This window comes from Mesocricetus auratus, unplaced genomic scaffold, assembly GCF_017639785.1.
Source record: "Mesocricetus auratus isolate SY011 unplaced genomic scaffold, BCM_Maur_2.0 Super-Scaffold_100009, whole genome shotgun sequence".
Taxonomy (NCBI): Eukaryota; Metazoa; Chordata; class Mammalia; order Rodentia; family Cricetidae; genus Mesocricetus; species Mesocricetus auratus.
Window position 1 is genome coordinate 39,023,047 of NW_024429193.1, and position 15,710 is coordinate 39,038,756.

The 15,710-nt window shown below is 33.1% G+C and overlaps 1 protein-coding gene across 1 annotated transcript in view; it reads right to left on the reverse strand.

The window, feature by feature from the left end:
• The window catches only part of Dpyd (dihydropyrimidine dehydrogenase), an 819,213-nt gene that overhangs the window by 583,624 nt on the left and 219,879 nt on the right, over positions 1 to 15,710 (reverse strand). The window contains exons 6-7 of the mRNA XM_040751969.1: positions 9,169 to 9,365; positions 1,001 to 1,082 (exon numbers count right to left, since the gene is read on the reverse strand). Of these exons, the coding sequence (XP_040607903.1) occupies positions 1,001 to 1,082; positions 9,169 to 9,365 (279 nt within the window). The remainder of the gene's footprint in view (positions 1 to 1,000; positions 1,083 to 9,168; positions 9,366 to 15,710) is intronic.

Genomic DNA, 15,710 nt, shown 5'->3' on the forward strand with positions numbered 1-15,710 from the left:
TGGTAAGGATCTGGAAGGAGTTTGGGAAGGGAAAATAATCAAAATATATTGTATGAAAAATATCCATTTGCAATAACAAAAACAAAATTTGGATATTTCCTGTTAATTTTTATTCACTTTGGATTTTTGAGGTGAGTATATTTGTTTGGCAATTATGTTTAAAAGTTCATAATTTGACCATATTAAATAATATATAGAAAGAAAATTGAAAAAGTCCACAGTAGTGTTTTGTTTCCCATTATTGATAACGTCTAGCTTTTCTAAGTAAAAGCAAAATCCATGCAGAGTTTGTTTTGTCACTTTTCAAAATATCCTCTGGAGACTGAAATTTTGCAAATCCTGTTACATTATTAATCAGCTGTGTTTTATGGAAAATTCCACATTTTATACAAAACATATATATGTTCAGTTGAAGAGATAAGGTCACAGAATAACAGTAATGGAAAATTGAGGCATCTAAAGTCATATTCTGGAAGCATACCTTATCAGAATCATGTCTATATTTAAAAGAACACAATATTTACCCAACAAAACAATAAAACATAGCTATTGTTTTATTCCTCATGAATTTACCGCTTGTGTTGAAAAAAGCCAGACATAAAGAACAGCATGATACATATAGTAAAGAAAATAAACTCGAAATGCTAGTGTTTCTGAGAGCTCACAACTTGCCTGAACAAAACACAATTAAAGAAACTAAATCCTTCCCTTGACTGCACTGAACCCCTAAAGCTATTCAGGAATTTGTTTCGTACAGACAATTAATCACATGCAGGTGTGCCAGATGAGAACTATTGATTGCCCTTTTCCAGGCTAGTGGCATTCAGACAGCAGACAGACAAATGCCCCAAGCAAAGGAAGGATCTCTCTGCTAGTCCTAGGATAGCTTTTAATTGTTCATTCCTAAAATGCACAGCACTGGCCATAAATTTCAAGCATGGAGCTTTCTCCTTTCTTTCCCTAAGATATACAGACAGATGTCATTATGTCTCCTATTCACCTTTACACCAAGGTCCTTCATGAGTTCAATCTCAAAATTCACGACATCATATGGCAGCCGGAACTGAGGAATTTCAGAAGTGCTGAAACCAAAAAACAAAAACAGGATACAGGAGAATTAGAGTGAAAATTTCCAACCTAGAAAAAAATGGCATGATGTGTTATTATTGATCAGCATCAAAAGAAAAAATACTCTCCTGTGAATATTTACATTGCATATAAGCAAGTAGGGAGACAGCAACATTTTCCCCACCACAGTAAGATGTCCCATGTACTAATGTAGAAGGTAACATAAGATACAGCCAATATAAAACAAGCCACATAAAATTAGTTAAAAGCGATTCTATCCCTTCAAATTATTTAGTTGATTTGCCTAATAATCCTATGCTTTTAAGATATTAAAATCTCAGCGTAAAAATCAATTCAAAATAAACACAGAGCTAAATTATATATATATATGCCAAAATGAAAACATATGTCCTATAAAAAGACTACACATTTTCAGCACACTTTATTTATTTTGCTAACGATCATTCAAACAGTTGTGAGAAATCATCTCACTGAGGTTTTTTAATTGAATTGCTCTGATGACCACTTCATTCATCTGATAGACTTTCACAAGTTCTCACACGAGACATAACATAATTTGATTTCCTGCTATTGAGGTCATTATATAGTATATGTTATAGACACTAACTCTTTATTGAACATATATTGTAAAGATTTTCTCCATCTTTTTTATTTATGCTTTAAAGTACCCGGTTGTCTTATTTGCTGTGCCTAAGCATTTTGATTGCAATTTGAACTTGGTTTACTTCATTTTTGCTTGTGAATAATATTCTAGAAACAATGACCTGGTCAATGTCATAAGATTTCAGTTTCTAAATTTATCTTTTAAGTTCATAATCTATTTAAAATTCATTTTAAGATCGAGAATTTATTTTCTTTGGTATGGGAATACCCAATTTTGCCAATGTTATTTATTGAAAAGACTACCTTTTCCACATTATGGCACACTTATGCAGTTTTCTTGATCTTCTTTTTAAAGACTGGCTGCCTAGAAACTTGTTAGTTTATTTCTGGGCTACAGAACTGTGAATTTTTCTGTTTTGAGTTATGGAAGCTTTGCATTTTGTTTTAAGTTGAATAAAATTTATCCTTTTAGTTCAGAATTGTTTGGTCTCTTCAGGTTCTTCTGTGTATCAATATAAATTTTAGAATATTTTTTCCATTTTTTGAAACCTACAAGGATTTTATAGGGGTGATATTGTATTCATTCAGCAGTATGAATATTTTATGATATTCTTTCAATCTATGAAAGCAAAATATCCTCATTTTACCATGTCCTGTTCAGTTTATTTCATCAATATTCTGTAATTTTTCTTGTAGAATTCTTTAATTTCGATTATTTCTATATACTTCTCTTCTTTTTATAATTCAATTGTATTTTATATATATATATATATTTTTTCTCACTTTGTATAAAACACAAGTCTAAGTGGACTAAGGATCTCATCATAAAGTCTAAGGACCTCAGCATAAAGTCTGATAATCTGAAACTGCGAGAGGAATAATTAGGAATAATTATAAGCACAGGTAAAAACTTTCTCAATAAGATTTCCATAGAACATGACATAAGACTAACATTCCACAAATGAGATATCATGAAATTAAAGACCTCCATAGCAAAGGAGATTGTCAGTCTAGTGAAGACAAGCCATGCTAAATAAGGAAAAGATTTTGAAAACTATGCATTACAGATTGCTGTCTAAAATATACAAGAACTTATACAACTAAAGATCAAGGAAACAAACGACATAATTTAAAATGTTGTTTGACAGAATAAACATTTACAAGACAAGAAATACAGATGGCTAGCAACCACTTTAAAGTATTCAAAATACTTAGTTATCTAGAAAATGCAGATTAAAATTGCTCTCAGATTCTATTTCATTAGCACCAGAATGGCCAATGTCAAGAATAACAATCAAAACAAATGCTGGCATGCATATGGGGAAAGCAAGACAATTTTACAGTACTAGAAGGCATATAAAATGTATTCATCCACTGTGGAAGTCAGTTTGAAGGCTTATCAAAAACAATAAAAATAAAACTATCATGTGATCTAATTATATCACTACTTCTGGGCACATAACAAAAGAATAGTATTTCCTTATATATATGCATATATATATATACATACATATGTATGTATATGTATTTCAATGTTCATTGAGGCTCAGTTTACAAAAGCTAAGAAATAGAATCAACAGGCTGCCCAACAACTGATGAATAATTAAGTAAGAAAAATGTGATAAATATACACAATGGAATATTTGTTCAGCAGAAGAAAAAACCATGAAATTTGTAGGTAAATGGAGAGAATGAAGAAAATTATATATAATGAGTGAGGTCACAGACTTGGGGGTAAAAGGTGGACACTGGAAATATTCTTCATACTGAGTGAGGTCACAGAGGATCAGAAAGATAAGCATTGCATATCATTTCTCATATTCGATCTTAACTTCTAATCTTCTGTTTTTAAAGTTTAACATATAGTGTGTGTGGAAGCCAGAACACAGGACACCAGCCTCTGGAGGAGATGCCTTAAAGGAAGGGGCATTAGAATGTATGCAAAACCGAAATTGAGACTGGGACTCTTGGGTGTAGAAAAGGTCACCTGGAGGGGATAAGGCAAATGGCGAATGAGGTGTGGGAGAAGATTTTACCAGAATGAATGGTGCATGAAAAAGCTGTATAGAAGCTTATTATTTTCCAACTAGATGGAGAAGGGGATATAAGCAAGTTAAAGGTCTAAGTGGGCATTGTGGCTTAGGAAGAGAACAATGGGTGCATGATCTCTGTAAATGCACTTAGAGTCAATGATTTGTTGATCATTTTATATTCACACTTATCAGGAATATTGTTGTCAGATCATAGTGTAATCTTGATACTAAGTTAAAATTTGCCTCCTGTAATGTTCTTCTACTCTGATGATTTAAAAAGTATTTTTACAAAAGTTTTAACTGAAAAGAATTAATATTGAGAACATTTTGTAAGGGAAATCCTTGGGCCCTGGGTTTTTATAAACTTTTTTAAAATAACAAACATTTTATTAATGAATCTATTTCTGTACTATTTACTGGCTTATTCCTATTTTCTGCTTCTTCATTATTTCATGCTTTGTAGGCTACATGTTTCTAGGAATTCATTAATTTACTGTGAGTTATTTAATTACTATAAATCTCCTTTGATCACCTTTGTGTGGTACCACGTCTTCTTTTACCATCAATAGTTTTGTTTTTGTAAGCCCTATCTCCTTTAACTTAGTCTAGCTAAAATTTTAATTATTTTCCTTACATTTTCAAGAAAACGATGCTTTGCTTTGTTTTGTTGTTTTGTTTTCTAATCTCTAGTTCATTTCAATTTTGATTTTCATTATATCTTTATTATTTTTGTCCTAATTTTAGAATGAAAATTTTCTTTTATATTTTGTTTTAACTTTTCAGTTCTGTGAACAGCAAAGTTATATGGTTTATTCATATGTGCATATATTTGTATTTATATATAGATGTATATTTAATATGAATGTTGAGTTTTTGCATGATGATATAAGGAAAGCCAAAGAATATCAACCAACGTCTTGGAGGATCACTTCCATTATTTCCTTCATAAACGCAAAGAGATATTTGCATAAAAATAACATTGTTAAAGTAGGTTTTCCTGCAAGGAAACAATCAGTGAGGTCCTAAATCATCAATGTGCTCTACACTTATTATCTATTGCAATTAATTATATATCTAATCTGCTATTTTCTGACTGTCCATCAGTGGCTGATAAACATAATGAAAAGAAAAAGTTCCTTACATTATTTGGGAATCTCTTTGTGCTTAATTATTCAGCACATCATATGTATGCTAAAGAAATACTGAAGGAAGGAGGAAAGAAGGAATTGCAAAAATATCTGTGACAATCAAGTCACGAGACAAATTAGACTTGGATGTCCTGGATACAGAAGTTATCCCACTTCTGGAACAATCCCACATAAAAACTGATAGAATCTCATTTGGAAACCAAAGAAATGGCAAGATGAATGAAGGAGTCAAGAGAACCACGTGGCAGCTAGTTTAAGTCATGACACACAATGGACATTGTAGATGGACATACAAAAGGACTTTACAAAATTGCTCATTTGCCAGGCACAACTTCAGGACACACAACTGATTTCCACATTTTGGTGACAGATATTAAACTCAGATGAAGGAGCTATGTGGGAATGGCAAAGCTTAATAACAAAAATGACCAGGCTGTGAATGTCAGTCTGATGCCTAGGAAATGAAAATTATTGGAAGATAAAGAATTTTCAATAATTGCACATATCTATTTGAAAGATGGGTATAGATAGCATAAAACCTGGTGACTGTTGAAAGGCAAAAAAAAGGACAGGATACAAAGTTGATATAAGTGTTCATTTCCCAAATTAAAGATTATGAAAACATTTGTAATTTTTCCTCCTGTGTTCTTTTAGCAATCTAAAGTCTCAAAAATGCATATATGTTTGTGGTGAACATAAATCCTTCACCACAGTCAAAAAGTGAGAGAAACATGAAAAAAATGTGTTTCATCTATGCTAATGCTTCTTATGTATAATGGAATATATCAGTAACAACTATTTTCAATTTGTTTTATAGCACACATCTTATTTTTGCAAAACATTGCTTCAGCTCATGATTGAATAAGTATTGATTCTTAAATTTGTATTGTATTATATGCTGTAAAATAGATTTTACTGGTGTAAATATTTTATCTGGAAACAGTCACTTTGCCAATCAATATGAAATAATTCCCCCATGTATATAGGTAGCAAAATAGTAGCATTTAAAGAACTAAAACAAAGGGTAGTGTTTCCTGAGTGTATGTTATTTAACAAAATATTATATACTTAATTATTATTTTAAATAAAATTTAAAATCAAGATATATATATGTATACATGCATACATACATATTTAATAATCTCTTCCATCATTAATTTCATATATTCAGACATGGTCTCATATGGGTTAGATTGACCTTAATCTCATGTGTAGTTGAAAATGCCCTTGATTTCTTGATCTTTCTATATCTACCTCACAATTTCTAGGGTCACAGGAGTGCACCCCCATGACAAGATAGCATTTTTAAAACTTTGACATAGATTAATCTCTTTTAATTAAAAGGTTTTTGTTTAGCTTTGTTTTGTTTTAAAGATGGTTTGTCTAAACAAAAGTAAAATTACTGATAATTTAATATATCTATTGCAAAATCAAAAGTAATCAATTGTGTTGAATACAACAGGAATTCAATCTACCCTGTATTTATTTTGCCATTTAATGTTATTTCTATAAAAAATGGTTGTTATACTAATTGTTATGAGATAAAAGAATTTTTCTATCCCAGGAATCCACAAGGATGACTCCAACTTATAATCTAAGCAATAGTGGAGAGGGTACCCTAAATGAAATTGATGACTCCCTTAATTGCCATCATAGAGCCTTCATCCAGGAACTGATGGAGGGAAGAGTAGAGACATAGCTAAGCACTGAGGCAAAGTACTGGAACCCAGTGATAGTATGAGCAAAGGGGTCAAGACTATGTTGGGGAAACCCACAGAAACAGATGACCTAAGCAAATGGGAGTTCACTGACTCCAGACTGACAGCTGGGGAAACAGCATAAGACATAACTATGCCCCCTGAATGTGGGTGTCGGTTGGGGGAGTTGGGCAGTCTATGGGGCCACTCACAGCGGAACCAGTATTTATCCCTAGTTCATGAAGTGCATTTTTGTAACCCATTCACTATGGAGGGAGACTTTCCCAGCCTAGATACAGGTGGGGAGGGCCTCTGCCCTGCCCCAAATGATGTGACAGACTTTGATGATTCACCATAGGAAGTCTCACCCTCCCTGAGGGGTGGATGCAGGGTGGGATGGGGAGATGGTGAGGGAAGTGGGAGGGTAGGAGGGAGAGAGAACCACGATTGGTATGTAAATTATGATTGCATGTACTAATTTTAAAAAGAATCTGTCTAAATATAAAGAAGCAAAGATAAAGACTTCAATACAAACTAATCTAATGTATTTTCAGATTAGAACTTTTAGCTTGATATTTCAGTAGACTGAGAGGCATCTATAAATGTGCAAGCAAATTTACAGACAAGTTTTGGCATTGTCCTTTGTAGCTCTGCATTGTTTTTCCTAATCTTCTAATGCTGAAACAGATAGTACTTGCCTCTACTACAGATAGTACAGTACATAAAGGGTACGTTCAACACCGGGTATTGTGCTTAAGAATAAGAAAGGCACAAAGGAAATAGAAGAAAATAAAATTTCAAAACAACAGGAAAAATACATGTTTAGTCATGAATTTCAAGACTCTTTCTCTCTAAAAATGTTCAAATACATAAAAACAAACATTCAGTGCAATTTATATAAATTACTCCACATTTGAATGAAAACTAAATACAGAGATGCTAAGAACCATAATCATGTACTAAAATTGGCAACCCATAATAATTCACAGACAAGGCTGCTCCCATTTTCGGCTTCTTGTGAAAATGCAATTAAGGGGCAAAAAGATTTTCCCTCATCTACCAGGGTACACAACAATTATGTTCGTATTTTTTAAAATTAACTCACATATTCATTGATGTGTATAATTGGAAAAAGGACCTACAATGTTTATACATGTTGTTAGTGCATTTTGCTTTTCCTAATTAATAAAGCTGGGGTGAAATGGCCCTATAACAATAGTCAGCATCTTCACCACAAAATAATATATAGAGAAATTTATTTCCTCAAAACACTCATTAGATACAGTGGGTGTCAGTGAGGAGAATTCCTCAATATTGATAAATAACCAACACAGAGAAATAATTATTTCTTGACCATCAGAATGACTTAAGCTTTTGATGCTGTCTGAGACTTATGTGAGACTTGTGTTTGAATAGTCAGGTAGTTTTGTTTAATGAATAAGATAGTATAATAAAATACCTGATTAATATTTATACACAATTCATGTACCACAGTTTACATCAAGGAAACAAACTTTGATAAAGTTCTATTATCTGGAGTTATCACAGAGTCATCTTATTAATATTAAAACTTATGCACATTTTATAGATACCAAGAAATATAAAAAGTATCATAAACTTCTGCCAAAAATAGACTAATCTTATTTTCTGATTATCAAAGATGGTAAAGTTATAGCTTAATGAGGAGTTAAGTAGCTAGAGAAAGCTAAGTGCTAACTATAGAAACATAATCCAAATGTCTATAATTTATAATCTATGGGTTTTAGTATAAGTCACTTGGGAATAATAATAGCAATTTGATTGATATAATAAAGATATAATAAACCTAATATCCAATATCTTTTTTATTTTATACCAGATATTTTAAGCACTATCCGTTTATTACTTAAAATAAATTTATTCACCTTAACATAATACATGTCTATTCTTAAGACCTATTTAAGTAAAGCGAGCTCCATATTAAACATTGGCTTCGGTGTCTGAAAGTTATTGATACAAAGTGAGTAGTTACATTTTTCATGTACAGGTTCACATGGAAATAAAATGACTATGCGACTGAATCCTATTTCACAATAATAATAAAGACACATACCAAATACTGAAAAGGTATTAATTGAGAAAAACACTATAAAATGTACTCTAAAATGAGCATTTATGATAAAAGTGGTGATAAATATAAAGTTAAAATGACTGAATTGAAAGTCCGTGGAAAGCACAGTAGGCTTTATGTAGAGTAAACTATGAATGTCCCAATCAGAATTCTACAGAGCCAAACTTTCCTCGTGTCTATTGTCCTTTCCAGTTAGATGTTTCCTTCACACAAAAGATTTTCCTCAATTAAATCTTTCTTGTGATTTGTTTCTACCATCATGAAGTTTCCAAACTTCTCTAACTTCAGAAAAAGACAGAGAAATTCATATAACAATCTTGCTTAAACCAAACTTCAAATGTTCAAGTGAATGACATCATCAGAACTTGAGTCTTTAGGAAAGCATCTGTGAGCCTGAAGTGTCTCCGGGACTACAAAATGTCCATGCCTGGGATTGATTCCCCGAATTATTTTTACATTTTAAAAGACAAAATAAATGTAGGCATTACCTTAAGCCACCAACATATTCTTGTTTTTCAAATATGGTGATGCTGGAATAGCCTAACCGAGCTAAAAAGGAAGCACAGCTTATACTCGCAGGCCCGGCACCAAAAAGCGCAATTTTTGCAGAGTAGGCTTCTGGCATATGTTCTGGGGGAGGCAGTGATGGGTTTCTGATCTGTGGGATGTTCATTGCTTTGAACACCTATGGAGAAATCAATTGTGATGATTAAAATTTTAAATTAAATTTTACATCCTCAAACACATTTTTAATGTTTCAACTCATAATTAGCACTTTAATTAGCAATGAGAATTGCATGCTCCACATAAATATGACAGAGTTGTATTTATTAAATAGATGATGACTGCCACTGACTTTTCTCAATCTCTGAAAGCCTTCCTAGAATATGAAAGAACTATGGGAAGCATTTTGACTCACATTTCCTGCTCCCACGTCTTTGCCATGCTAGATGCTCCTCTTTGAGCTCCCTCAGTATAGTTTGCACACATCTAACCTAATTGCTTACCTGTGTAGGTGTTCATGGGATGATTCCACACTAGTCAGTGGAATGCTTTTTTCTTGAGTTAGAAAACAGGTCATATGTAAGAAAGCAAACTACCACAGTGACCCCAGTAGCCAGGAATAACCTGGCACATAGCAGACACAGGATTTATTAATCTGTTTTTCTACATCTACTTTGGACTATGACAGATGAGCTGTAGAGGCACAGAAGAACCACTGAAGCAAACAAGCAAGGCTCAGAGGTGACAAGCTCTAGAGAGAAAGCCACAACTTAGAGATAACAGTCGAGGGGTCAGCCATCATTTCTAAACTAAATGTGTTTGCCTGCCTTAGTAGAAGGAGGAAGGCCAAGAAACTTAAGAGGGTCATGGTTCATGAAACCCAGAAAAATGATCTGGGCAATCTTGTAAAGCAGGAGCAATAATATTTAGGAATGCAGGATTTCCAATGACCTAGCAAAAGGAGCAGAGAATTAACTCCAAAGTTGCACAGTAGAGAATATCAAGGGTCCAAACAGAAGATCTGTAATTTTGAGGGTGGCTTGCAGGGTAGCTGATCCCTGTGAATGCATACAGATGAGATCTGAAAGCCTATACTGTAAGTAGCAAACCAAAGAGAGACAACCCCACCTGAATCACCTTAACCATATACTGAAATGCGTATGATCAGCCCTTACACCTTTGTCAAACACACAGTAGAGTGACAAATTTTCATATATAAAGTCTTCATGTCTATCAGTATATCTAGACTGCTAGTAAAAACATAAAATGAAAAAAATACATATCCAGTAAATACATTTAGCACACACACACCTCCAGACAACTATGATCATTGAATCACCAAGTATATAAGCAAGAAAACAAACTCCCAGGAAATAGAAGTTCCTCAAAACCTAAAACTTTAGAAAAAAATGCATGATTTTAAATTTCAAAATCTAATAGCAGACTGTATAAAAATAAATATGTCAATCTAGAGAAGATGTAAAGCAAAACAAAAACAAAAAAACAAAAAACTTGTTGTGTCAGACACATGGGAAAGAAATAAGGAGATAAATACTGAAAGAGACAAAAAGCCATGAATGAAGAGATCCAACACGTGAATAATTGTGTTCCTAAAAGCGAAGATGACAGAAAATGAGAAAAAAGAATAACCAAAGAACAAATCATAGAATCCCCAGAATAAAGAATACATACAGAAATTTATACAACATCAAACAAGAAAAATACAAACAGAAACCTGCTTCTTGACATCAGTCAAATTGTTTAAAAGCAAACTAATAAAAAGCAATGTTTAAAGCCACCAAGTAATAAATAAAAAGAATGTCAATACAAGAAATTGAGCCTCCTCTTCCAAAAAGGAGTGACAGAAGTCAAGTGAGCTTCCAGTATTTCTGGCCAATTAAAAATCATAATATCTAAGCTCCTGTTAGATGGTAAAACAATTTGAATATGAAAGTTAAATAAAAATAATTTCTAAGAGACTTTTTTAAAGAAATAACACTTGTCAATAACAATTATTTTTAAGAAGTTCAGGGAGGGAGACTTGGTTTTCTTTTTGGATAAGACCCTGATAGGTTGTCTGTGACCAAGTTGTCAGCCCTATAAATATGAACATAATGGCGTATTGGCACACTGATTGAATCAGAAGTATTTACTACACACACACACACACACACACAGAGAGAGAGAGAGAGACAGACAGACAGACAGACAGACAGAGAGAGAGAGACAGAGAGACAGAGAGACAGAGAGGTATAAAACCAAATAATTATAGAAGGAAAGAATATGAATTTAAAAGGAGAGTCCAGGGCAGTGGTGAAAGAGAGGGGTAGACATAGTTAGGATTAAAATACATTGTATTCATGTATGAGATTATCACAAAACAACTGACAAAGTATACTTAGAAGAAAATTAATATTATATTAAAATTTTTAAATGTGTGGGTGAAGGCAGGTTAAAATTGGTTGTAGAAGGCAATAAATTTAAGTAATATAAAATCTAAACTGTGTAACACAGCCTAAGAGGCTAAATACTTGCCATGTTTCAGATCCAACCATTAGCTAACATGGCTAATGAATTAACTATCACTGTCCTTGGTTCAGAGTACATTTTTATCCCTATAGTAGCTACTTAATCACAGCTAAAGAATATGTAGGTACCTAGTGAGGAGGTTTGATATTTAAAACAACTATTCCCTCAAAAGAAACAGATGGGGGAACAACACGAATCAATGCAGATGGGTAGGAGAGCAAAATCAAAAAAATAAAACAAAAACTGCTATATGAAACATGTAAATAACATGAAGTAATTACCACATCAATAGGTTGCATTTAATAATACAAAGCACAGTTTAAACATTTAAGTTTGCAAAGATACACACATTAAATATGACTGCAAGTTATATGCTAACACTCAGAAGCCAGAAGACAGTTGTAAGTAAACCAATATCAGACTTACCAGGCATTAAATAAAGGTGCATTAATGTTAAATAATATTTCATAGTAACAATTTTTGGCCTTTCTGAATCTGTAGGCATGTAATAACATTTTATAGTATATAAAATGAACTTGACAGAAGGACTGAATTACGTTAGAAATGTAGCTCAATGGCAGAGCTCTCGTGTGTGTGTGTGTGTGTGTGTGTGTGTGTGTGTGTGTGTGTGTGTGGGAGAGAGAGAGAGAGAGAAAGAGAGAGAAAGAGAGAGAGAGAGAGAGAGGAAGAGAGAGAGAGAAAGAGAGAGAGAGAAAGAGAGAGAGAGAGAGAATGTGATTTATCATGCATTTTCTCATCATTCTCTCTCATCATACCAACCACTGGGACTAAATTTAGAATGTATGCCATTTTCAGACTCCTCCATATAAAAGTGAAAGAGCATTAGCAACAGAACTGGAAAGCTCTCTTTCTCAGTCTGAGTCAAATGGTCCTCATAGTGTTTTGGCATTTGAATTCAAATTCTTCATATATTTGACCAGTAATTTGTGTTTTATTTCTTAAAACAAAAAATTATTAAGGACAGATACAACTTTCACTTCATCTGTTCATTTTCATGATCCCTACACACGAGGGTGTATTTTTTAAAGTTTAAGATCTTTTGTTATTTTGTTGTTGTTGTTGAGTGTGTATTTCAGGTTGGGTTTGGATGCACCGTGAAGTACATGTGAAGGTCAGAGAACTTTTGGGAGTTTATAATCTGCTACTAGTATGTGGGATTTGGGGAATAAACACAGGTCCTCAGGCTTGGCTGCAAGCACTCTTATCAACCATAGTGGAGTGTTTCTTTTTATTAATGGATTTTTATATTGCAAAGTGATTTACTATTGTTGCCTACAATTTAAAAAAATTATAAATGTACTTTCTAGTGCTTTGGTGAAATGTCATGTAGGTCCCAGGAATGCAGCACAGGTCATGACCATCCTAACAAAGACGTGTTTCTCCTGAGCCATCATCCTACTCCCTGAAAGAGACTTTTATTTTGTTTTGAACACAGAATTTTCTGTATATGTTTGTGTCAGAATGTACTTAATTGTCAGGGGACCATAGAGGAGAGAAGAGTAAAAAGATCCCTTGGAACTGGAGCTACAGATAGCTGTGAGCTGCCATGTGGGTGCTGGGAACTGAAGCCAGGTTCTCTGGAAGAGCAGTGAGTGATCTGAACCACTAAGTCATCTCTCCAGATATTTTGCTACTGTTTGAATCAATATTTGTCTTTTCAGTTTACTTATTTCTAGGGAACATTACCAGGGAATTAGGTCCCTTTGATTGCATATTTTATGGATATTAATGAAAGTATAGTTGAAATTTATTATATTTTCCAAAGTAATGTTTTTACACAATTTACACAAAACATATTTAAAATACACATTTAAAATTGATAGTGGATACATACAGTTTATTTCACCTAGTGATTTAATGAATGAATATATGTTTCACATTCAGTTGGGTTCTTTTAGCTTTATGAATTAATAATTTTAAAATTTACTTTGCCATGTTAAAATGTGGTCTTTGGAAATTAGCATTACATCTTAACAGACTTTAATAAAATATAAATTATTTTAAAATAATTATTTATTAGTGACTTTGTTGACAATACAATAGTATATTTGATTATTTAAGGATGTATTCTTTACCAAAATGTATATTAGGTAAAGTTAACATGTAGTAAGCACAAAGAACAAGTTTCATGTAATATTTTTCTTGTTGCATTCATTAAAAAGCTAAAGAAAAAAAAACAGTTTAACTCTAAGACATTAAGTATGTCCCCCATGCTTTCTGGCAAATGGTATGCAAATAGAGTAGCATTTGCTTAATAGTATTCACTACGTATAAATTTTAGCCTAAAGATATTTTATTTTAATTATTTAAGAATAAAACTTTGAATATTCCTTTAAAAACTATGAAGTATAAATATTGAATCAAATTATGTTTTGGAGGTTCCTGTTAGAATTCATCACAATACTGGAGGCTTATCAGGTCAGAAAGAAGTGTCCTATGTGTCATTTTATTTTGTCCTTTCATTTCGTTTTATGCTTTGCAAATTTATATTTTCTCTTTAAGCACAAACGGTGATATAAATAGTCTGGTACTGTAATCTGACCACTTAGGTCAAACCTTGATTTGCAGCATTCTCTTGATACAGGGCATTGAAGAAGTCCTTTAACATATTTCATTCTATATCTATTTAACTTCAAATGGAGCTCATAGTATCACATAAGAGTACTATGAAGATTTAACGAATTACTCCAGTGCATATAACACTCTCAAAAACAGATTGGTCACACAATAAATAATGGTCACATTCTGAGATAGGGTATTTTTTAACTCAAATGTCTAATGTAGAAGTGGCTACCCAGAATAATTCATTAAAACTATAGGTTTTGCCAAAGTCTGTAAGAAACTACTAAATTACGTTATATTGGAAACGAATGAGTAATGCTGTTGCTCTACATCCAGTCAGAAATTGGTAGTGTCAGTATTCTGCATTTTTTTCTTTATGTATTATATAATTTAAATGTACACATACAAATAAGATGTTGGAATATAGTTTTCAGTGTCAGAAAGTGGAGACTGGGCGATGTAATTAGGTAATGAGGCTTCTAGAAGAGGTCATTGGCAGTCCTCATGAGTTGAATCAGTCTTCATTTAAAAATAAAATAAAATAAAAGTGACTTTTTATACTGGAGGACACAGAGAAAAGGCACCATCTAAGAACCAGAGAAATAGTCTCCCATCAGAAACCCACCAAGCACCTTGATGTAGGACTTTCCAGGATCTAACACTGGAAAATCGGTGTTTGCAACCTAGTTGATTGATGGTGCTGAATAGACTGAGACACCAGGTCAATAAATGTGCTGGTGTGAGGTTGCATTCATCTTCATTTCCCTGGTGGTATCTGATGGGAAGCATCATTCTCGTCTCATTGCCACCAGTGTCTCTCTTAAGGAGATCTGTGGCAAGGGCTTTGGGCCAGTTTGCATTTGAACTGTGAGTTTTAAGAATTCATGTTCTATTTCTGAGTGGCAACTCTTTATCAGATGTGTCCACTGCATTATAGTATGTTTTTACGTTTTCAAGTTCTTGTCAAGAAAACATTTCCAATGCTGACTAGGTTTACATGCTCCATGATTCCTTTCTCAGATTGCACCTTTGATGCTATATCAAAACAGGCCACTGAAACAACAAGGTTATCCAAATGTTCTACTTTGCAATAATCCCAAATCAACAGTTTCCTATTTCACAGTTAGGCCCAAAATGCATGTGGGATTATGATTTGTGAAGGGTATGGCTATATATAGACACCTTTGTTGGTTTCGGCCTTGAATGTGCTGGGACTGGGGCAGGTTTTGTGGAAAACTCTGTCCCTTCTACACTATACTACTTTAGAATTTATGTAAGTCTATTTCTGGTCTTTCTAATCTGTTCTAAATATCTGATTGTCTCTTCCTTCAATAACATACTCTTCAATTATTGAAGATGTATAGACAGAGTTAAAATTAGGCAGAATCAGAATTTGGTCTTCAATTTTGTGTTA